This window comes from Musca domestica, unplaced genomic scaffold, assembly GCF_030504385.1.
Source record: "Musca domestica strain aabys unplaced genomic scaffold, Musca_domestica.polishedcontigs.V.1.1 20, whole genome shotgun sequence".
Lineage (NCBI taxonomy): Eukaryota > Metazoa > Arthropoda > Insecta > Diptera > Muscidae > Musca > Musca domestica.
The window spans coordinates 4119402-4141271 of NW_026712250.1; the positions used below are offsets into that span (position 1 = coordinate 4119402).

Genomic DNA, 21870 nt, shown 5'->3' on the forward strand with positions numbered 1-21870 from the left:
TTTTGCCTTAGATCAACAGAAGCCAAAACATATTCAGGCATGTCACAGAAGTTTTACGAAATCGATTTATTTCACCTTATCCAAATCGTTACGATTTGCTTTTGCTTCTTCAGCACTCGAACGTTTTGACTAATCCGGAAAAAAAATCATTTCACATTTTTGAAATAAAAATATGGTAACTCCATGAAAAAAAAAAAATCGTAAACAAATTATTGACAATTAAAAAAGGAGTTTGAATTGTTTTTTATAATATAAACACCAAAAGTAAAAATGCCAGGGGCTTCAATACTTGCTGTAAATGATGATGTAATGAATAAATCAGCGGTCTACTGAAAAAATTCGTCGCCGGACATTGAGGAACGCATCAGATCCTTTATCTCACTCAAATGCAGAGTAAGGATCCACCATTTTTAGTCCATTGTGTAAAATAATGTAAAGTTAAGAACGAGTCGTATTTGCTTTTTCCTGTTCTACAGCTTATTTAAGAGTTTCAAGTTCAACTATTTTGACTTTCATTTCGTTCCGTTCACGCATTCTCTTTTGCATTTCAATATTATGTAACTGCTCTTCCACATACTTTTTTCCAGGATGTTACAAAGTCTGTCCAACTTTTCAGTTTGTTTTTTCATTTCCTTACTGTTACCTTCTAGAATTTTACAAATTTTTTCCAAGTTTTGTAAATGAGAATTTTCCTCAACTAAAAGCGCATTTAGATCTTGCTTTGAGGGAGTTCTTGCCCGGGGTCTTTTTACTGCAGGCGTGGGTTTTGCTTTTGTTAGGCTGCCCGACACTTGTCTTATTGGTGTAGATGGCGGAGAACACGATAAGCTTTTATTTCTAAGTCGTTTTTGAATAGGTGTTCGCGAACGGTTTTCTTCCAATGTTGGTGTTCTTGGATCAATTGCCAATGTAGAAACATTTTTAAAAGCAGCTGGAATGCATGATCTTGGTCTATCTTTTTTATTTAAAATCGAAGTGGTCTGCTTTGAAGTTGAGGGTGAAAAATTAAGCTCTTCGTTTTCAGATTCACTTAAAACTAATTGACTTGATTTTCGAGTTCTTGGAATATGTGTAGATGATGACGAATCAAAGTTTTCTTTTTCAGAACAACTGAGGTCTAATTCACTTACAAAATCCGCAAAGCTTACTGCACCACCAACTCCATCGACACTTTTATACAATCCGCAAATTCTGATTAAACTGTTCTCGTGTTCACTGAAAACATATTGATTGATATCACCACCACCAGTTCCTCGCAAGTCCTTTTTATTATTTTTCATCATGGATTAGAAAAATTGTTTGTAAAATAAATTCCAAAAACATGTTCATTCTAAGAGAATTTGGTTAATACAATATTTTCTGTTAAATGTATGTGTCTTCTGTTTATTTTTTACGTTAAAATCACTAAACATTTCAATTTCACCCCGCTTTTTGAAAGTGATATCAAAACGCAAAATTTTTGCGTTTTCCGTTTTTTAGAGAAGCTAAAACCGTTTTCGTTTTCACTCTTGAACGATTTTACATTCTGTGACATGCCTGATTAAAAGCTTCTCGCAATGCAAGATGCAGAAGCAGAAAGTTTCACAAAAAAACTGTCACTTTCTGATCAAATCCTTTCCTGCTTTCATTTTCAAGTCATTTTTGTTTTTCTTTTTTAAAAATGTCCTTGTCCAAGTCCCGCTTAGTGAGACTTTCCATGTTTTGTTTATTTTCATTTTTCAAAAATAAAAAAACCTATTCGTCACTGTTTTGCCAAGTTTACAACCCTATCATTAATATGTCATAAAGATCATATCTATGCTTCTGTGCACGTGCCTCCTTCCATCACACACACACACATATGACATTATGCTAAAAGCAAGTCAAATCGATAGAAACATATACAGATACACAGATCCAAGGACATTTGTCACCAAATACTAAGGATAATAACATGTGTCACTTAGTCATTTGTTTTTCCTTTTGCGGTCGGTCTACACACCATATGTTTGGGATGAAAATTTTAGAGGGTTGAAGAGTCGGTTTTGAGTTATTTCCATATTAAGGAGTCAATGTTATTGTCCACCCACTATAATTAAAGTTTGTTACTTGATGTTTGTCATTAAAGGTGTCATGATTTTCAATTCCATGAAAGTAGTAACGGATATGACAAGTTAGAGTGGGAAGGGGGGAAATCTTAATGACATTTTTGTTGACATATTTAAGTTAGTTCGCTAATTGCTTCCGTGCTTAGCCCGAGCACTAACAGACAGGTCCTTTGAATGATTGTATTCGGTAAAAATATTTTAATTTGGACCATCAAGAGGTCAACTTATCCACGATTTCAAATTCACATTTAAATCTCATGGTTATTTAGAAACCAAAATAAATTCCAAAAATCTAAGATCCCAATCTCTTTTGGAATCGTCCCCAGTTGTATTTCCATTCCCACAAATAAACATACACATCCTATTTCTCTACATTATTTTTGCGATCTTTATTTCATGATGAATCCGAAAAGACTAAAAGAAATGATAACTTGACAATTTATTAAGTAATAAACCATACATTTTCTGCAGTTTCAAATGAAACATTTTCACATCATTGACTTATGCGAAGGGATTTTCAACAAATATTGTTTGTGGGAAATATTGCTATTAGATTGTTACAAATAAAAACAATAGCTTCTCTTTAATAATCTTTCAATTAATTCACCTGAGTTTAAATAACAAAGTTTTCAATAGTAGTAGTAGCTTAAAGTTGTAATAACGTGTTTAAAAATATCTTGTGCTAGTTAGTGTTGTTGCTCGCTGGCCCTATTATATTAAAAAAAAAAAGAATTGCTAAGGCTACCCTATATTCCAAAAGCATTCCACAACAGTATTGCTTTCCACGAATCGGAAAGCCAAAGTTTTCGGAGAAATGAGGTAGTTTGGAGTAGTAGAAACAATGAAAATCATGAAATATTTATAAAATGTTGGAGAGAAAAAAAAAAACGTAAAAGAGAAACATAAAAACAAAATTTGAAAAATATTCTTATTTGACTATTAAGATACTTAAAAAATAATGAGTCAACTGGCGGCAAATATTATTTCCATTTCATCTATAACGTCTACTATCTTCGGCATAATCATCACCGGCATAGCCCCTTGAACGATGTGAATGTGAATGATGATCACGTTCAGATCGTTTGCGATCGGAATGATGTTTTGTATAAGAACGACTACGGGAGCGTGATCGTGACCTGGAACGTGAACGATGCTTGTGTTTGTGCTTCTTCTTGTGTTTCTCTCTATAACGTTCACGTTCTCGACTCGAACCACGGTAGACACTTTCGGGCGAAGAGTTACGCTCATAACGTTTTGAGGATTTAGGTTCACGATGACGATCATAGTCACGTGGATAATCCAAACGATCATCATGCTCTCCCCGATGATAGGTGGGAGGAGGTGGAGGCTCCCGACTGGAGTATGCAGCGGAACGGCCACGGCCATCATATTTTTCTTCACCATCTTCATAGTCATTTGTGGCGGTGGTGGTGGTACGAGCATTAGTTCCCGTATTTGCACCACCCGCTGAACTAAGCTGATATAGAGTTACTCCATTTTCTCTGCAATACTGTTCAAGCTTCTTTTCAATTTGTTTTTGTATGGGTACAGGTATGCGAGGAAACAACGTGGAAAACCAATCCAATTTGGTTAAAAACTGATAGACCATTTGGCCGATTGTAATGACCTGCAAAAGGAATAAAAATTAATACTATTATGAAAAAGAAAAAAAGGAAGTTGTATTTAATATCCACACATAGAAATGTTCATCAAAGAATAGCTGAAGCTTTGGGAATTCTTAAAAAACGGCCAGGGAATATAAAAACGATCTAAGGTACCAAGGGTCTATAGAGACAAGCTGAAGAGACACGAAGTCTGCATTTTTTTAAAGAAGAGCTAGCTAGAGTGTTAGTAGATCAGGGTTTAGAAGGGTATATCTGAGTCTGAGGCGGCTCAAGGAGTCCTTAGAGCGCAACTCTTCTGTCTATAAAGACAGAAGGGCCAAAAAATTTATATATTGGAAGAATATTGGTGTGGTTATCTTTTTGAGGAAGACCAAATGCTTATTTAAAAAAGAAGTTATTTTCTTAATTCAGAAAAAAGTGAAAGAATTCATTATATCGAGGTGCGGGAAAATGCCTTTGGTAACTTAATAGCTTGTTAATTATATTTCCATCTTATTTTTAATGATTTTTGTACTCCCGGACATGAGACTATTTCCCTGAGATAAACAAGTTCCCAAACGTACGACTATAAGCTTTCTCTTATGAAAATTTCTGTTTCTAAAATACGCAATTTTTTTAAATAAAAAACAAAAGCCAATCGTACAATCGACTCACCTGGCCGCCACCGGCTTTTACATCAATTTCTTCTTCATCCTGGAGATAATCTTCATACCAATCATATAAATCACCCGGGGGTTGGGTGTAACGCAAGTACATAAAACCTAGAAAAATCAATAAATTAGTAATTCTTCTTCCCTCTGAAAACAAATAACTATAATTTAAGAATATGCTATGAGTACAAATTGTTGCCTGATGATGCTGATGTTTTGTTTTTTAATCTGGCTGGCTTTGTGGGCACTCAATTGACTTACCACCTACCTAATGCCCTTATATAGGGGGAATCTGTGTGTGTGATCAAGCCATTAACCTGTTTTCGAGTCAAACGTAAGGTATACAATTTATATAACAAACAATAGGCAGTGGATACAATGCCACCGGCACCAACTCCTCTAACCTGCAATAGATGGAAACAAATTTTGCAAATATTGCCACAGCATTAGTAACATTAATCACATGTCAGACTTAGAGCCCTTTCTTTAAAACGAAAAAGGTACATTTCATAAACTCACTCCGCCACACATGCCCGTTTGGCCGCTGGTTTTGCGGGAGCCACGCTCCCACGGTTCCATATGCTTAACTTGATAATAAATCTCGTCAACCACTTCATGATAGGTTTTCAATTTGAACAAATGCACTGCAAGACATGGAACATAGTTTCATATAAATAATTTCAATTATATTCCAGTGTTAAAAAGTGTGCATGCTCTTGTGTTGTCTACTGTACCTTTGTGGACGTACCTTTAAAGTAGCTAGAACTCTGTATATTGGCCAAGATCAGGGGATTTAAATTCATGGTAGATTCATTACCCCATAGTGGTAGGGTATTGTGCATTTTACCAACTTTCTTGGCCGCCGATTGTTTGCCGGCCGAAGAAGATGCATAGTCTGTAAAAAGAAGAGAGAAAACGGGGACATTAAAACTGAATGCAATGCAAGGACAGCGCGTCGATTTTCATGTCTGGCTTGTATCGCTATTTAAGATTTTGCAAACATTTTGTTGTTGTTGCCGGGAAGAAATGACTAGATGGGATTAGGATATAATTTCACATTTAAATAAAGGTTTTATGATCCCCAAGCTCCTTGGAAAATTTGACAGACAGACTCTACAGTCACTAGTCTCTGCAACCCAAGCCAATTTCAATAAACGTATAATGAATGCAGCAACATTTTCACACTTACCTTCTTCCATGTCTGATTCTGTCTTTTCTTGTTTCAAATTGTCAAGTTCTTCAAATTGTTAATGTGAAATGAAACAAGAATGACCACTTTTAACTTATATTACAATTATTCAACAATTTTTATAGATTTTTATGCAAAAATCTTAGTGAAATCACGCAAAAACTAAAAAAGTTATCATACCGTCCCGCAAAAAATGGTTGTGTGAAGCATGAAGCAGCGCAACGGCGACAATGTTCGTTTAAGCGACACCGAAGTTTGTATGCCAAGTAATCGCAGAGACGGGTACACACTATTTGTTTTGAGCGACAGTTGTGTTCAGTTATCGATTGCTTACGTTTTTAAGGAAAGAATATGTATGCAAAAATATAATGATTAAAAGGATATAAACAAAAGCTCTTGCCAGCACATGCAAGAATCTAAAATTGTACTTCTATAATCAATTTTGTATATGATATCCAAAATATTATGAAAAAGTTCTTGCAATATCTGGAACAGGGCGAAAATGTCAGATGGAATCTAGTCATGCAATCATATGTTTACAATTTCTTTTTTCAAAATTATTCGTTTGACAACATCTAATTGTCAAAATTTATATACATAAATCCATTGAATACACAGAAATCAGAGATGGAAAACTTTTTTTATACAGTGAAATTTGACAAGGTAAATTACAGAAATTGCAGAGATGGAAAGGCTTATTTGAAATGACTTTACCTTCTTTATTTTACCACGCTGTTCCAGTACCTGCAAGAATCTACTAGCCTTGCAAAGTTTCTCCGATATCATAAAGGGAAATCGGTTATCGTAGACCACATTCTTGCAGATCTTGGACATAGCAATGATTTTCTTCCAAATATTTTATTTTTAAAGTTAAACAACTGCTTATAATGTAGGATAACCTGAAAGAACATGCAATAAATCTCATGAGTTCAACTGTCAGTTTTATTGTGCATACGTCAAATGAAAATCACTCGATGTTATTTCATGAAATTGACATTTGAAGACCCCTGGATTTATTATTGCTCTGATCCAGAACCTACGAGCAAGTTTTGCATTTTTTTAGATATTATAAAAGAAAAATCGGTTACCGTAGTAAAAACTTTTACATTCTTACAATTCCAGAACAGACGACATATTACTAAGAAGATTTCATTCTTGCAGTTCTGGAACTAACCATTTCTTTGTTCCAGTACCTGCCAGAATCTACAAGCTTTGCAATTTTTTCATATCTTAAAGGGAAATCGGTTATCGCAGTAAAAATGTTTACATTCTTGCAATTCTGGAACAGACCACAGAGTAGTAAACAGTTTTTCATTCCTGAAGCTCTGAAACAGAGCGTATATGTATATATACTATTATTTACAACAAATCCAAGGTATTTTAAAAATATTCTGAGCCAATGTATTAAGAATATGCTGCACCAATTGTTAACATTGCATGGTGAATGCCCTGCTACGTTGTATTAAAAAGAAGAAGAATCGTACACGCGTTACCACATCAATGTGAATGCACAGAACAAGAAGAATCATTTTTTTCTACGTGAATGAAAAGGGAAAAGGATAATAAAAAAATATCCAGGAAAAGGACGAGAGGTCGCACAACGCACACAGAAAAAAAATATATAAAAGGATACATTTTTCGATTAACAAACCTGATTTGTTTTGCGGAATGCTTGCTTAGTTTTGCCGAATAAGGTATGTTCTGTTTTTGGAGCATTACTAATTGAATCCTGACTAATAGTGTTTTTTTTCTGTTTTCTTCTTAAATACTCCACTCTATACTCCATTACGCGACCTACGCACAGTTGAAGTCTGTGTATCCCATTGAAATTGATAAATTATCTTATACGGACGAACAAATCGAGTTCTTTCTGGATCTGGCCAAAAAAGGAAACTAAATACTGACTACAAAGCCATGATGGGGTTCGTGAATAAAAAATGTGCAAAGTTTGATCTGAAATGAGCACGATAATCGAAAGGTGTCAGCTAACATCAGAAGGAAAATTAACTTGAAAACCACTGGCAAAAGGTCAAAAAAACATCGCAGAGCACAACACTTCCCACGCATTGTTTAGAATTTCAAAAACTTCTATGAAAGGGCCTGCGGGATATTCTTAAAGCTAATTTAATTGTAATACTCGCTTCAGATTTTGGCCTACATGTGAAGGTGCTCTTAACATTGCACACTTGCTTTCCCTTTCTGGTCAAAACAAAATTGTTTGTGCGGTCGACAACCTGTTGGAAAAACTGCTGCTGCCAACATGACGAGTACACCTTCCTCGGAAGACAGTGAAGAGCAGTATGACGCCTTAACCGAAGAATTGCATAATATTCAATCGGTCATACATGTGACCAGAGAGAATATTGATGCCTTGAATGCACGTTTTGCAAATCTGCAGGAACCTCCGCCCATGTACATTGCCGAGTACCAGGAGTTGACGTCAAAACTACATGAACTGGAAACCAAGGAATCGGAACTAATAGAGCAACTAAATGCCCAGCAGGAGTTGGAGGAGAAGGAGCAACAACAACGTGAGCTGAATGAGTTCCAATCGCACTATCAAAATCAACTGCAAATTCAGCAACAGTTGTTGACTCGACCGCCAGCCTTTAATGAAATGGTAAGTAAATGGTTGAACGACCTCACATTGAAATGTGTACTAAATCTTCTGCATTTCAGACCGATAGTATTATTTCTTCCCAATACGGTGGTAGCCAGTGTGGCACGCTGACAAGACAGCGCAAGGTCCTGATGCGTGCCCATTTACCAAATCAACAGAGAACCTCGGTGGAAGTTGTTGCTGGTGTCCGGTTATGTGATGCTTTAATGAAGGCATTAAAGTTACGTCAACTTACACCTGACATGTGCGAGGTTACCACATCGGAAAATGGCCGAAATATAATACCATGGCACACCGACATTTCCACTCTGCAAGTCGAAGAGATTTATGTGCGTCCCAAATGTCCCATTATGACACACATTTCCCATCAATTTATACGTAAAACATTCTTTACGTTGGCCTTCTGTGAGTGTTGTCGCCGTTTGCTGTTCACCGGATTCTATTGCAATCAATGCAATTTTCGATTCCATCAACGGTGTTACGACAAAGTGCCAACATTGTGTCAGCAATTCCCTGTCGATAGTTACTATCAGCGATTGTTGGCTCAAAATCCTGAAAATGCTGTGGGTATCATACATCCTGGTCGGGGTATGGTGGGAGATTTTCAGGTAAGTGTAAAGAATTATAAATGAAGAGACAATTTCTAACTCCTTTTGTTGTAGGGTCGTCATCCTCGTTCCATAAGCCAACAGGATCGTTCCAACTCCGCACCCAATGTTTGTTACAACAACATAAAACCCCTGACGGAAGCCCAATGCAAATTGATACAAGCCCATGCTACACTACAACATGATGGTGATCATTCCAATTCAACCCAAGCCTCACCCACGAGTACCCTGAAGCATGTGAAGAGGGAAAGGGCCCGTTCAGCCGATGAGAGTAATAAAAACTTGTTGTCTTCCAATCGGTCCTCAGAGGAAAATTGGGTAAGCAGAAGTTGTTTTTTGGGAAGAGAGGATGTAAATTTCATTAACGTGTTTTTGTTTGCAGAACATACAAGCCGAGGAAATATTAATTGGTCCCCGCATTGGCTCTGGCTCCTTTGGAACGGTGTACAAAGCCCATTGGCATGGCCCGGTGGCGGTTAAGACCCTTAATGTAAAAACTCCTAGCCCAGCTCAATTGCAGGCCTTTAAAAATGAAGTTGCCATGTTGAAGAAGACACGTCATTGCAATATCTTGTTGTTCATGGGCTGTGTATCGAAACCCTCACTGGCCATTGTGACGCAATGGTGTGAGGGCAGTAGTCTTTATAAGCACATACATGTCAAGGAAACGAAGTTTAAGTTAAAGACACTCATCGATATTGGTAGGCAGGTGGCCCAGGGTATGGATTATTTGCATGCCAAAAATATTATACACAGGTGGGTATCCTTCCCCCAAATTATTTTGCAAAGCAATAACACTTTCATGACTCCTTTTTCAGAGATTTAAAATCGAATAACATTTTCTTGCAAGATGAGTACAGTGTTAAAATAGGAGATTTCGGTCTGGCCACTGCCAAGACACGATGGTCGGGCGAGAAACAGGCCAATCAACCCACTGGCAGCATATTATGGATGGCTCCCGAAGTTATACGCATGCAAGAACAAAATCCCTATTCATTTCAATCTGATGTCTATGCCTTTGGTATTGTTCTCTACGAATTACTGGCCGAGTGCCTACCCTACAGTCATATCAATAACAAAGACCAAATATTGTTTATGGTCGGACGTGGTCTACTGAAACCCGATATGACACGTATACGTTCCGATGCGCCTCAGGATTTGAAACGTCTCTTGGCGGGTTGTATAAAATACGATCGCAACGAAAGACCTTTGTTCCGTTTGAACTTGAATATTTTGGATAACATATGGCGCACCCTGCCCAAACTGCATCGCAGTGCCAGTGATTCCACACTAACTCAAACTCAACTACAACATGATGACTTTATATATTCTTGTCCAAGTCCCAAGACGCCTGTGAATTTTCAATACTATCACAGTGCCGGTAATATCTAGCGGTGCTGATCCGTAGCCACACTTGTGATAAACAAACTTGTTTAAGCCAGACAAGGAAATTTTGAAAATATGATAATCTTTTGGAAAATGTTAACGAACGGAAGAATTTAACACTAATGCAACCACTACAAATAAACTACTTTAAAAGTTACAGCAAACAAACAAAAGAAAAAAAACAAACAAAAACGATGAGATTCAGTAAAGAAAACAAAGCTTTTAAACTATGCATTAAGGCACCACTCAAGACAAGGCAAATCACACATAAATACACACACACACACCTAACTACCTACATGGATACATATATATATTATTAGTATATAATTATAAAAGAATGCAACATTTTTACTATAGAAGGCAATCGAATTGCAAAAAGAAAAAAAGAACAAAAACGAATGAACAAATGATGAGTTAATGGTTAACCACATTCTGGCTGGCTGCCGATCTGTCTAGAATCTTCAAAACAAAGCAGCAGCAGCTACTACAACTGGAGTTGTGTAAATATTTATGTGATGAGGCATAAGGATACATATAAACACACACTAAAAATATATATCATTGTCATAATTGTTTTATGAAACAATTTCAACAGCATAATCCTCCCGTAACTCAAATCAAAACATTAGATGCCTCCATTAGACTTTTAAAAACTCGAAAAAATAACAACAAAAAACAAACTAATGAAACATACATATACATAAATAAAAACAAAAAAAAACAAATTAACTTCTGTTAACTTCTTTACAAGTGAAACTTTTTCTAAAAAAAAAAACACACAAACAAGGAATGCTAAATGATGACATAGAAACAGAACAAAAGGCAACCTCCAAGTAAAATTTTTAATTTTAACTAATAACACAGAACGAAAATGACTATCAATAATTTTTAATTTATTGTACAACAAAACCCTGCCCTCATATATTTTTAAACTATATAAAGTTTATTTCCATTTTTTTTTTTGTAATAAAATCTATTTATTATTATTTTTTAACAAACCTCCGTCACTAATTTCTAAGTAATTTTAATTTTTCTTATAATGGTAAATTAGTTTTTATTTTTTATGTTTTTTTGTAAGTTTTATATTTACTTTCCTCCTCCTCATTTTCCCCTTTTTAGACCCCACCCTCCAGACCCCAAAAATCACTGCAACAAAAGAAAACTAGAATTTAACTTGAAAACCCCGCTCTAGGATATAAACTATTTAATGTATATCTGCTTAAATATTAGGTTACCTATTGTAAATAATATTTGTTAATTTAATATAAAAAAATTTAAGTAATTAACAACTATTCAAACAAAAAAAAAACAAATAAATTGTGGTTTTATTTATTAGGGATATTTTGAAAGGAAACAGGAATCTTCTGAAAGTCTCTAAAAATCAGACCTGCCAGAAAGAATTCTTGATCTACAGGCTCTCTCTCTCTCTTATATCTTTGGACCTCCTTTTGTTTTAATGGTTATTTAAAATTTTGACCCATTGCTGGGGATGGAATCATGAAGAGTGGACCGATATTACTCATCTTAACACCAGATCTTGTGTTGATAAAAATATTGTGATGTGCCGAGTTTGAAAGAAGTCAGCGGTTGAAAGAAGTTTGCGGTTTTTTATTATGATTATTCAAAATGTTGACCTCTTTGTGGCGGGAGGTGCACACCAGACCTTCTGTCAGTAGAAATATTGGAATGTGTAAAATTTGAAGAGAATCGGGTGCTTATTTCACATTTTCTAAGTGCTTTTGTTATTCAAAACTTCAACCCCTTTTGTGGGAGAGGTACCAGAAGGGCTGAACCGACATATCCCATATTCACACCAGATCTTGTGTTAGCAAAAATATTGCGTTGTGTGAAATTTGAAGAGAATCGAATGCATACATGAGCATTTACGAAGGTTTTGTTATTCAAAAATTTGTCCCCTTTGTGGGAGAGGTACCAGAAGGAGAGAGCCGACATATCCCATCTCTATACCAGATCGTGTATTAGTGGAATTGTAAAGATAGGTGGAATTTTGAGGAGAAACGGAAGCTTATTTTACATTTTATAAGCGTTTTGGTTATTCAAAATTTTGACCCCTTTGTGGGGGAGGTATCAGAAGGGGTGAGCCCATATATCCAATATTCACATCTGATATTATGTTGATTGAAATATTGGGTTGTGTAAAATTTGAAGAGAATCGAATGCATACATGAGCATTTACGAAGGTTTTGTTATTCAAAATTTCAACCCCTTTGTGGGGGAGGTATCAGAAGGGGTGAACCCATATATGCAATATTCACACCTGATATTGTGTTGATTGAAATATTGGGTTGTGTGAAATTTGAAGGGAATCGGATGCTTCTTTCGCATTTTATGAGCGTTATGGTTATTCAAAATTTTGACCCCTTTGTGGCAGAGGCACCAGAAGGAGAGAGTCGATATATCCCATCTTCATACCAGATCTTGTGTTAGTGGAATTGTAAAGATAGGTGCAATTTGAGGAGAATCGGAAGCTTATTTTACATTTTATAAGCGTTTGGTTATTCGAAAAGTTATACCCTTTGTGGTTGAGGTACCAGAAGGGGTGAACCAATATATATCCAATATTCACATCTGATATTGTGTTGATTGAAATATTGGATTGTGTGAAATTTGAGCATTTTACGAGCGTTGTGTTATTAAAAAACTTGACCCCTTTTGTGAGGGAGGTACTGGAAGGGGAGATCCGATATATCCCATCTTCTCATCAGATCTTGTGTTAGTGGAAATATAGAGATGGGTGCAATTTGAGGAGAAGCGGATGCTTATTTCACATTTTATAAGCGTTTTGGTCATTCAAAATTCTAACCCATTTATAGGGGAGGTACCAGAAGGTGAAATCCGATATATCCCATCTTCACACCAAATCTTCTGTTCAAAGAATTGTTGGGATGTCCCGAGTTTGAAATTAATAAGATGCTTCTTTCGCATTTAATGATCGTTTTGGTTATTCAAAATCCAGAAGGACTGGTGCGATATTTCCCATCGTCACAGGAAATCTTGTGTTGAATTAAAATATTTGGATGTGCCGAGTTTGAAAGGAATCGGATGTTCATTTTGCGTGTTTTGAGCTTCGTAGTTATTCAAAAATTTAATCAAAAACCAGTAAAGAAAGTCCTAAAGTCGGGCGGGGACGATTTTATGATATCCTACACCACTTTGCTAATTTAGTTGAGCTCCGCATAACAATTAAAAGTTTTTATGGGAGAATTCAATCAGACACCCTATGATTATAATTATAATTTAAAATTCAAAGGACTAAATATGCCGAACTATTTGTATCTTTTAAATTCGGACTTGTATTGCCCATTTGGTGCAAAATTAATTTGAAATCAGATAAAGATATATATGGGAGCTATGTCCAAATCTGAACCGATCTTGATACAATTTGGCAAAGATATTTCTGATCTGTATTTCATCTATTTCACTGAATATCGTTGTTACGGCTGTGGGTAACAAATATAACAAATCGGATGAACAATATATATGGGAGCTATAGCTATATCTGAACCGATTTCCACCAAATTTGACATACTACCTTCTAGACTCAATTCGGTCGTATGTGCCAAATTCCATCCCATTTGGGCAAATATTAGACGTTTGGTGCACAATAAAAGGTAAATCGGACGAAGTTATATATGGGAGATTATATCCAAATCTGAACCGATCTCGATAAAATTTGGCAAAGATATTTCTGAGCTGTATTTGATATATTTCCCCAAATATTGTTGTTACATAGTGCATATTACGGCTGCGGAGGACTAAAATAACAAATTCGGTTGAATAATATATATGGGAGCTATGGCTATATCTGAACCGATTTCGATCAAATTTGGCATACTCATTTTCAGGCCTCAATTGGTTGTATGTACAAAATTCCATACTATTCGGACTGATATTACACGTTTGGTGCACAATAAAAGGCAAATCGGACGAAGATATATATGGGAGCTATATCTAAATTTTTACCGATTATCTCCAATTTCAATAGGGTTCGCCCTTGGGCCAAACAAATTATTTGTGCAAAATTTCATCTGGATCGGGCAATAAATGCGACCTGTACTTTGTTTACAAAAATACATGGACAGACGGACAGACGGACGGACGGACATGCATAAATCGACTCAGAATGTGATTCTATGCAGATCATCAAAAGGAACAATGGGTCTATCTCGTTTCCTTTTGCCTATTACAAACAAATGCACAGACATAATATCCCGACCACCTTGTGGTGTAGGGTATAAAAAGAAACTGCACAGAAAGAGAAATGATAATACGATTCTGCTCCAACTTTGCAAATCCTAATATTTGCATCAGTGCTAGGTCAGGTGCGAAAATGGTTAATGGCCATTGTGCCCTGGAAATGAAACGAGGAACCTCATTCTTGGTTGGTGCGTGCTGAGTGCGATAGTGCTGATTACTGTTGGAATGCCCAAGGTCTGTGGCCAAAATTTTTGCGTGTCCAAGGCTTTAATTCACCCTCCAGAATATTTTCGCGATAATATTCGGCATTTATTCTGATGCCACGGTCGATTACTTTTCGAACCATTTCTTCTTCTTTACTTTTCGAACCATTTCTGCTGATGTTGCTGTTTTCATCCGTCCACTTCCTTGACGTCGGGCTATGCTACCAAAATCACGGTAACGAGTGATGGTACGAGACACAAAAGATTAATTCACATTTAAATGCTGGAGTGCTCTAACGATAGCCACTTGTGGTTGGTTTTCCAGCCAAATATAAAGAAATCACACTGTCACGCTTGAATTTCATCACGAATAACTTTTTTTTCTGGAAAATTCTTACCAAAATGCTTTTGTACGCTTGCAAACAATATAATGAGCTGTCACTGGAATAATTTTAACACCTTTCGGATGAGTGGCTAAGATATGACAGGCGTCTGAAGTTGGTTGCAGTTTTTCCATCTCACCCTGTAAGTTTCATAATAATAGGTGTGTCTGGTTACCCTAAAATTTGTAACAATTGTTACAAATTGTTACTGGAAGTCGTCTGTTAACCCAAAAGTTCTGCAAAAGAGAGCGGTTGGAGAGAGAAATTTTGACAGTTCTTTCAGTGAGAATTTGCAAATTCTTGCTGGAAAAATTTCTTCTTGCAATAGGTGTGTCTGGTTACTTTTCCAGCAGGAATTGTCCAGCAACTTCTTTCTGAGAGAGTAAGGTAGTTTTATTCTCTTTTGCTAGGAAATTGCGAAAAGTAAACAGACGGTATTCCTGCAGAAGCTTGCAACTAATCAGCTGATTTGTCAAAACAAACCAATTTGTCCCCCATTAAAAGAATTAAACGAAAGGATTTCACATGTTTAATAAATAAAAAGGAATAAAATAAAAATATGAGCAATAAAAGGAAGATAGATTTGATGTATTCCGCGGAATCCTGTAAACCTGTTGCTAATGATATTTGTCTAAAAATGTTGGAAATAGTCTTTTATTTTCTTATTACATATTAACATTTACGTTTTTCAAATTTTGTAAAGTTTTTCTCCAAAAACTATTCGTCTTGCTAATTCCAAAAAAAAATTTTCAAATTGAAAGCACAAAAATAAATAAATAAACAATAGAAAACATCTGATTGAATGTCGATGAATGAGAAGAAGAAGAGTTGCAAGAGTTTGCAAGAAGAAATTTTTCCAGCAAGAATTTGCAAACTCTCACTGAAAGAACTGTCAAAATTTCTCTCTCCAACCGCTCTCTTTTGCAGAACTTTCGGGTTAACAGACGACTTCCAGTAACAATTTGTAACAATTGTTACAAATTTTAGGGTAACCAGACACACCTAATCACTTGCAACTCTTCTTCTTCTCATTCATCGACATTCAATCAGATGTTTTCTATTGTTTGTTTATTTATTTTTGTGCTTTCAATTTGAAAATTTTTTTTTGGAATTAGCAAGACGAATAGTTTTTGGAGAAAAACTTTACAAAATTTGAAAAACGTAAATGTTAATATGTAATAAGAAAATAAAAGACTATTTCCAACATTTTTATTCAAAAAACTTGTAAAATTAGTATTGCTTCCTTTGTTTTAATTCTCCTTATGGGGGACAAATTGATTTGTTTTGATTTGATCAGCTGATTAGTTGCAAGCTTCTGCAGGAATACCGTCTGTTTACTTTTCGCATTTTCCTTGCAAAAGAGAATAAAACTACCTTACTCTCTCAGAAAGAAGTTACTGGACAATTCCTGCAGGAAAAGTAACCAGACACACCTAATATTACGATGTAGAAAACTTATAACAAATCGGATATTCGCCCCCTCCCCTAGATCGACTTTATAGGTTATGGAACGGGTTTCGTCCAAAATAAACTAGGATCTAAAATGAAAAAAAAAATCTTTTATGCATAAAGAGCATATTTGGCTGGCTTAAGTCAATGGCTGGCTTCTTCGTAGATGAAGGTTGACTTAGTTCGATTTTGGCCCTAGGCTCCTTTGTTCATTTCCGAAGAAGCCAGCCGATGACTTAAGCTAGCCAGAAAAGCGCTTTATGTATTTCCACCCTAACTCTCTAACCCTCTATATTATCGGTAGTCCACTGTATTTTAAAAGCTATCCTATCTAAGAAACTCTTTCTGCGCTAGCTCTTCTCCAAAGAGTCTGAGTCTGATGACACATCGCATCACCCACAACCGCCATTCAAAGTAAATAAAAAAATAAATTACACATTCTCCACATGATTTGTTGATTCATAAAATATTTATTCTTTTTTTTTTAAACAATACCTTCACAATATTTGCAAATACAATTTAATGAATACTCATCATACACTTTTGTACAGTGTACAGTAACTTGGTTTTCCTATTCTAACTTGGTTATCTATACCTCTGGACTGTTGTATGCTTATATCTAAATGTAGTGGAATTTTGTTTTGTTATCTTTATTGCCATAGCAAAAAAAAAGACTCACCAAAGATAACTATTTTTAAAAAATTTTCTACAAAAAACTGTATATTATTAGTGAACACGACGATGATGAAGAGGCACATGCATATAGAAACATTAATGTAATACTTTGTTTTTCTTTCTTTTTTTTCTAAATACATATATGTGTATATAGTTCGGTTTCTTTTGATTCAATTAAGGATATTTTCAGTTGAGCAAATACATATGTAGTTAGTTGTCTGTCTGTCTTTGTAGTAAATATTTAAATAATAAAACAATATTACCAATCTCTTTGATAACCCATTAAAAAAACTAAACTCTTAAAACTAGAAAACAATAATGATTGTTTTTTTAAAATTAGATAAAGTACGTGTAAAGTAGTTATGTATAATAGTTGTGTAAAAAAAAAAGGTTGTAAAAATGGAATTTTGTTTCTCCCTTAAAATCTATCTATCTTTTAATAGTCTATGTTGCCTTGAGCCCCGGTTATTATGACATCAATCCATATTCTGGCAGCCGCATCTGAGGCTGCCTGCAAATAGTATTTCCTCTTCTTGGTCTTGACAATGAATGTGCAATGGGGGCGACTGCTTTTGGAGGCATTCAAATGATCCATATAAACCTCATCAATGGATGAGAAATAGGCCCCACCTCGTGGCTTGCGTTCGCTTTTATCCGAATAATAGATAAACGCATTGCGTTGTCGATCGAAGACAAACCAACGTTTCGACCAGGTGTGGAATGTTGAGCCCAATTTATGTAAATAACCTCTGCAGGATAATTCATCTACGAAAATATGAGGACACAAATCAATTTGATGGCCGGCCGAGATAATGTGTCGCCTCAAATCTAAATCTTGGGCAAAAATTGGCATATAACGTGTCAGAGGTCTTTGATGTTTGGCCAGCAGCATTTTTCGTCTTTCACTGCCCTCACTGGAGCTTAAAACACTGCTGCAACGTTTCTCCAAGCTACAGCTGCGCGGACTTTCCGGACTTGTGGTTCTCAGCGAGGAGGGACTTTCCAGAAATGATTTTCTCTTGGGACCTGGTGTCAAATCATCAGCTGTCTCTGAATTCGATTCGGACAAGGGCCTTTGATAATTACCGGGAGCCGAGTTTTGTTTTTCGTACGCCATTTGTGACTTTTGGCCAGGTGATTGAATTGCCAAAGGTTCCGACACCTGCCTTTCAATGGAGCTAACTGAAATCCTCTTCTGTTTCAAGTTCTCCTTGTTTTGCCCTCCTCCCCCTCCCCCTCCGAGGGTATTTAAGTACTTTTGCTGTTGTTCTGTGGAGGTATCGGAATTTAATTTCTTTAAAATCTCCTCAATTTTGTGACGTTCCTTTTCCAAGGCTTTTTGCTCCTGTTTGGAGGCCAATAATTTGCGATTTCTTTCAATTTCTTTAATAGATTCCATAATTTTATTCGATGCCTCCTTGGAGGTTTTCACGGTTGTGGCCCCCTCATCCACCTCATCCCGACCGCAAATGCTATCCTGGGAAACCTTGCGACTACTGTTATTGCTGCTGCCACTCAGCAGTCTCAAGGCATTTTGGGGTATTTCTATCTTATTGTTGTAGAACATGTTCTCGTTGAAGGATTTCGACATCAAGTCTTCGTTGTGAACTGCTTTGGGACATAGAATTTCCGTAGAGCCAAACAGAGATTGTGACATAATTGACTGAGATGATCCGCCCGTCGTGGCCTTTTGGGTGGCTATTTGTGTTGCCAATTTCTCTTCCAAATCCTTAAATTTCTGCTCACAATCCTGCAGATCGTTGAGCAAACAGACCAGACGTTTCCTTAACTGTTTCTGTGATTCCGAGGAGGTAGGTTCTTGTTTCTCAATGTTTTCAATTGCCATTTTAGTTTCTTCGATTTTCTTGAGGCATGTTGTCTCTTCCAGATGCAGCTCTTCACATTGAGCCTGCCAGTCCGACTCACCCTCGAGATATTGAAATTCCAAATCTTCAAAGGCTTTACGATCATTCTCCAGAGATTCACACACATTTGCCAATTCCTCCTTGAGGCAGGGATTATCGGGTTTCTGCTTTAGCATTTCCTTGAGTTTCTCCACCTGATCTTGTTTCATTTCAATGGCCTGCTTCAGCTTGGCCTGTTGATTCTCCTCCATGACCCGAGTGGCATTGCGTTGAGCCTCAAGTCGATGTATTCTCTGTTGCAATGCCTTGTAGTCCTGTTCCAGTTCCCGTTTGCTATCATTAAGGGCCTGTAACTCGCCCAGGACCAAAGCATTTTCCATATCCATTTCAATTAAGGCCTCATTGTCTTGTTGCTGTAAAATGGATATCTCCTGCTTGAGATTATTTAAACGCCTCAGCAAATCTTCCCTTTCGATATGTAATCTTTCCTGTTCGTAGTTTTTATTTTTCAGGCTTGATAAACTACCTCTGGTTGCAGGGGTTTTGGAGCTGGTGGTATTGGGTTTTATCGAATTCCTGGGTGCTGGTGTGGGTTTCTTTAGGAGTTTAGGTGAATTGTGCGGCGATACCAGAGATTTAATATCAATGGTTAAATTGTTAATGTTTTTATTGCTTCTCCTTGTGCCCAGGGGCGTATTATTGGCGGACAGGGGTTTGTTGACATTTCTTGAACTCTCCTCTATGGCCTCGATTTCTTTTTGAAATTTTTCCTCAAAGTTTTTAATCAAATCTTCGTAGTTTGTAGTTTTGCTAAAATCTTGGGCAAATGGAGCAGAGATTTCTTTCTTCGGTGACGATAGACAATTGGTACGGATTTTGGTTCTGGGACTCTGGGGCACATATCTCACATTTTCATAACCGGCGGTACTCCCTGTCCCAGTTTTAGTTTCACTTTCCCCAAATTTGTCTGCCAACACCAGTCGAACATTTTCATAACCACTTGATTTGGCAGTGGGAGATACCGTCACCTCATTGGCAGACTTTTGAAATGGTGATTTTTTCTCCCTGGGCAAGGAACCATTGGTCTTAATGCGATTCTGGACAATTGGTGAGGAACTTAGACTACCACCTGCACTGCGATCTTGACGCTCCGCATATTCGGTACAAATTTTCAGCATATCTTCCAAATAATCACTGTTATCAAATGCTTGCCTCCCCTCCTCCTCCTCTTTCTCATTCGATTTCACGTTAGTGTTTTGAACTTTCGATAAAAATTCCATACCTTCATTAAATGATTTCATGGCGTTACTACCCCCACTGCCTGGAATGTTGTTCGTAAAGAGAACTTCGTTATGTTTCACATTGACGTTCTTATCTTTGCGATGATTTTCAGCTAAGTTCTTGGCAAAATTGGCATACTTCTGACCCAGTACATCTTTGGCTGGCATATTGACGGTTACCAAATCTGAACTGAACACTTTGGGACATTGCCAACCGTTTATGTCCAACGGTTTCAGATTGTTGTAGGTCTTATCGAATCCCTCATTTTCCTGAGACTTGCGTCGCCGATTCGGATTGATGTTTGTTTCGTAGAAATAATCCAGCATTGCCGTTTCATCTTTTTCGAAATCTTCCAGACGATTGCCAATGGCTGTTCTCATCTGCTCAGCTTCAATGGGATTGTTGTAACGCAAAGCATACGAGTCTCCCATTGTAATCATGGCTCCTTGTTTCAAATCCACCTCGGCATCAATTGATTGGCCATCGATGAGGATGCGTGCTCCACGTTCGGGTACCAAAGTTACTTGATTTTCTTCACTGCGGTATATGATACAATGCAACGGCCGTACTCCTGCACCCGACAGGGATATGTTACTGTGCAGCGATGAACCAATTGTAGTGTCTCCCACCGGAATGTTGTGTATGGTTACTGCCGTGCTCAAGCGACCGCCTCCCAGACTCACCAAGTGTGGCTCATTTGCGGCCACGCGTAACGAGGGGTCTTTTTTCGATGACAATGACATATTTTCCTCTTTCGTTATATGGCTTTGTAAACAAAAGGAAAAAAAAACTCAAAAAAAAAGGTAAAACACACCTCAACTCAGCTTCTTGGCATTTTTAGTTTGTTTGGAATGTGGAAGACATTTATTATTTCTTTTCAACTCGATTTTTGCGTATTTTTTGCGTTTTTTTATTTGGATGACTGTCTTGTGTTTACTGTGTTTGGCACACACACACAACACCAGAGCTTGGGAGGTTAAGTTCGTTTCTTTTTGATCTTTTTCAACCTCAACATACACATTTATTATGTAAATTTATTTAATGTATTATTTAAATGTTGTAAATTTATAAGCGAAATAACGAATTTATTAATTAATTAACAATTTACCAACCGACCGACGCGAGCGAGAAATGAAAAAATAAATGAAAAACTGAATAACGAACAAAGAAACTGCGATACGGCAGCACTGAAACGAAAGACAGCATAGAAAAACAATCTGAATAAAGATGTGGAATCAAAACAGAAAGGCCCACAACATAAGTGATCCCTACATTGCAAAACGTTACCTAGCAGAAAAAGGTTTCTAAAAAATCGAAAAATTCCCCAAAGGGTTCTAGAAACACTACTTTCTCTAAGAAGGTATCTAGAAGATTGACTAAAATGGTCTAAAGGGGAACTAAAAGTTCAAAAAAAAAAAAAAAATTAATAAGTGATTTAAAATATCATTTTCGCAAAGAAAATTTAAACCACAAGCGAAGATTCTATGAAAACAAGATAGGCTAGCAAGTATAGAGGTCTACATGTTTGGCTTGTAATGCCAGAATTACTTTTAAAACAATCCACAAACCCAACAACTTGTAGCATTGATTTTAAATAAAAAATTGAAAACCGAATGAAAGGTCAACAT

The 21870-nt window shown here is 36.6% G+C and overlaps 3 protein-coding genes across 7 annotated transcripts; 1 reads left to right on the forward strand and 2 right to left on the reverse strand.

Moving 5' to 3' along the window:
• Window positions 1-2664: 2664 nt before the first annotated feature.
• LOC101891192 (pre-mRNA-splicing factor 38B) lies at window positions 2665-5783 on the reverse strand. 5 transcript variants are annotated; one of them, XM_005187569.4, is made up of 6 exons: window positions 5552-5775; window positions 5111-5257; window positions 4882-5006; window positions 4631-4766; window positions 4367-4473; window positions 2665-3714 (listed from the first exon to the last, which is right to left on the reverse strand). In XM_005187569.4, the coding sequence occupies exons 1-6, from the start codon at window positions 5559-5561 to the stop codon at window positions 3079-3081; spliced, it is 1161 nt and encodes a 386-aa protein (XP_005187626.2). In that variant the 5' UTR covers window positions 5562-5775; the 3' UTR covers window positions 2665-3078. The 5 variants fall into 5 exon arrangements, 3 of the variants coding, with proteins under 3 accessions (XP_005187626.2, XP_011294192.2, XP_019893781.1); XM_020038222.2 differs by having other exon boundaries at window positions 3538-3714; window positions 4356-4473; window positions 5552-5782; XR_002194973.2 differs by having other exon boundaries at window positions 3575-3714; window positions 4624-4766; window positions 5552-5781.
• A 1256-nt stretch (window positions 5784-7039) lies between these two features.
• LOC101891362 (raf homolog serine/threonine-protein kinase Raf) lies at window positions 7040-11128 on the forward strand. Its single transcript, XM_020038221.2, has 6 exons — window positions 7040-7245; window positions 7356-8171; window positions 8231-8779; window positions 8834-9097; window positions 9162-9535; window positions 9598-11128. Exons 2-6 carry the CDS (start codon window positions 7812-7814, stop codon window positions 10169-10171), a joined length of 2121 nt encoding a protein of 706 aa, XP_019893780.1. The 5' UTR covers window positions 7040-7245; window positions 7356-7811; the 3' UTR covers window positions 10172-11128.
• A 5770-nt stretch (window positions 11129-16898) lies between these two features.
• Window positions 16899-21449, reverse strand: LOC101891539 (pleckstrin homology-like domain family B member 1). Its single transcript, XM_005187571.4, has one exon. It carries the CDS (start codon window positions 20983-20985, stop codon window positions 17533-17535), a length of 3453 nt encoding a protein of 1150 aa, XP_005187628.1. The 5' UTR covers window positions 20986-21449; the 3' UTR covers window positions 16899-17532.
• Between the last annotated feature and the right edge of the window lie 421 nt (window positions 21450-21870).

What these genes read in the sequence shown, in the direction of transcription:
- LOC101891539 (XM_005187571.4), bottom strand. Translation starts at nt 20,985, where the DNA reads ATGTCATTGTCATCGAAAAAAGACCCCTCGTTACGCGTGGCCGCAAAT.
- LOC101891362 (XM_020038221.2), top strand. Translation starts at nt 7,812, where the DNA reads ATGACGAGTACACCTTCCTCGGAAGACAGTGAAGAGCAGTATGACGCC. An exon ending in GTATGGTGGGAGATTTTCAG is followed by an intron (nt 8,780 to 8,833) that starts GTAAGTGTAAAG and finishes CTTTTGTTGTAG; the next exon opens with GGTCGTCATCCTCGTTCCAT. An exon ending in GCCAAAAATATTATACACAG is followed by an intron (nt 9,536 to 9,597) that starts GTGGGTATCCTT and finishes CTCCTTTTTCAG; the next exon opens with AGATTTAAAATCGAATAACA.
- LOC101891192 (XM_005187569.4), bottom strand. An exon ending in CCCCTATATAAGGGCATTAG is followed by an intron (nt 4,474 to 4,630) that starts GTAGGTGGTAAG and finishes TGATTTTTCTAG; the next exon opens with GTTTTATGTACTTGCGTTAC. An exon ending in TAAAAGCCGGTGGCGGCCAG is followed by an intron (nt 3,715 to 4,366) that starts GTGAGTCGATTG and finishes TTCCTTTTGCAG; the next exon opens with GTCATTACAATCGGCCAAAT.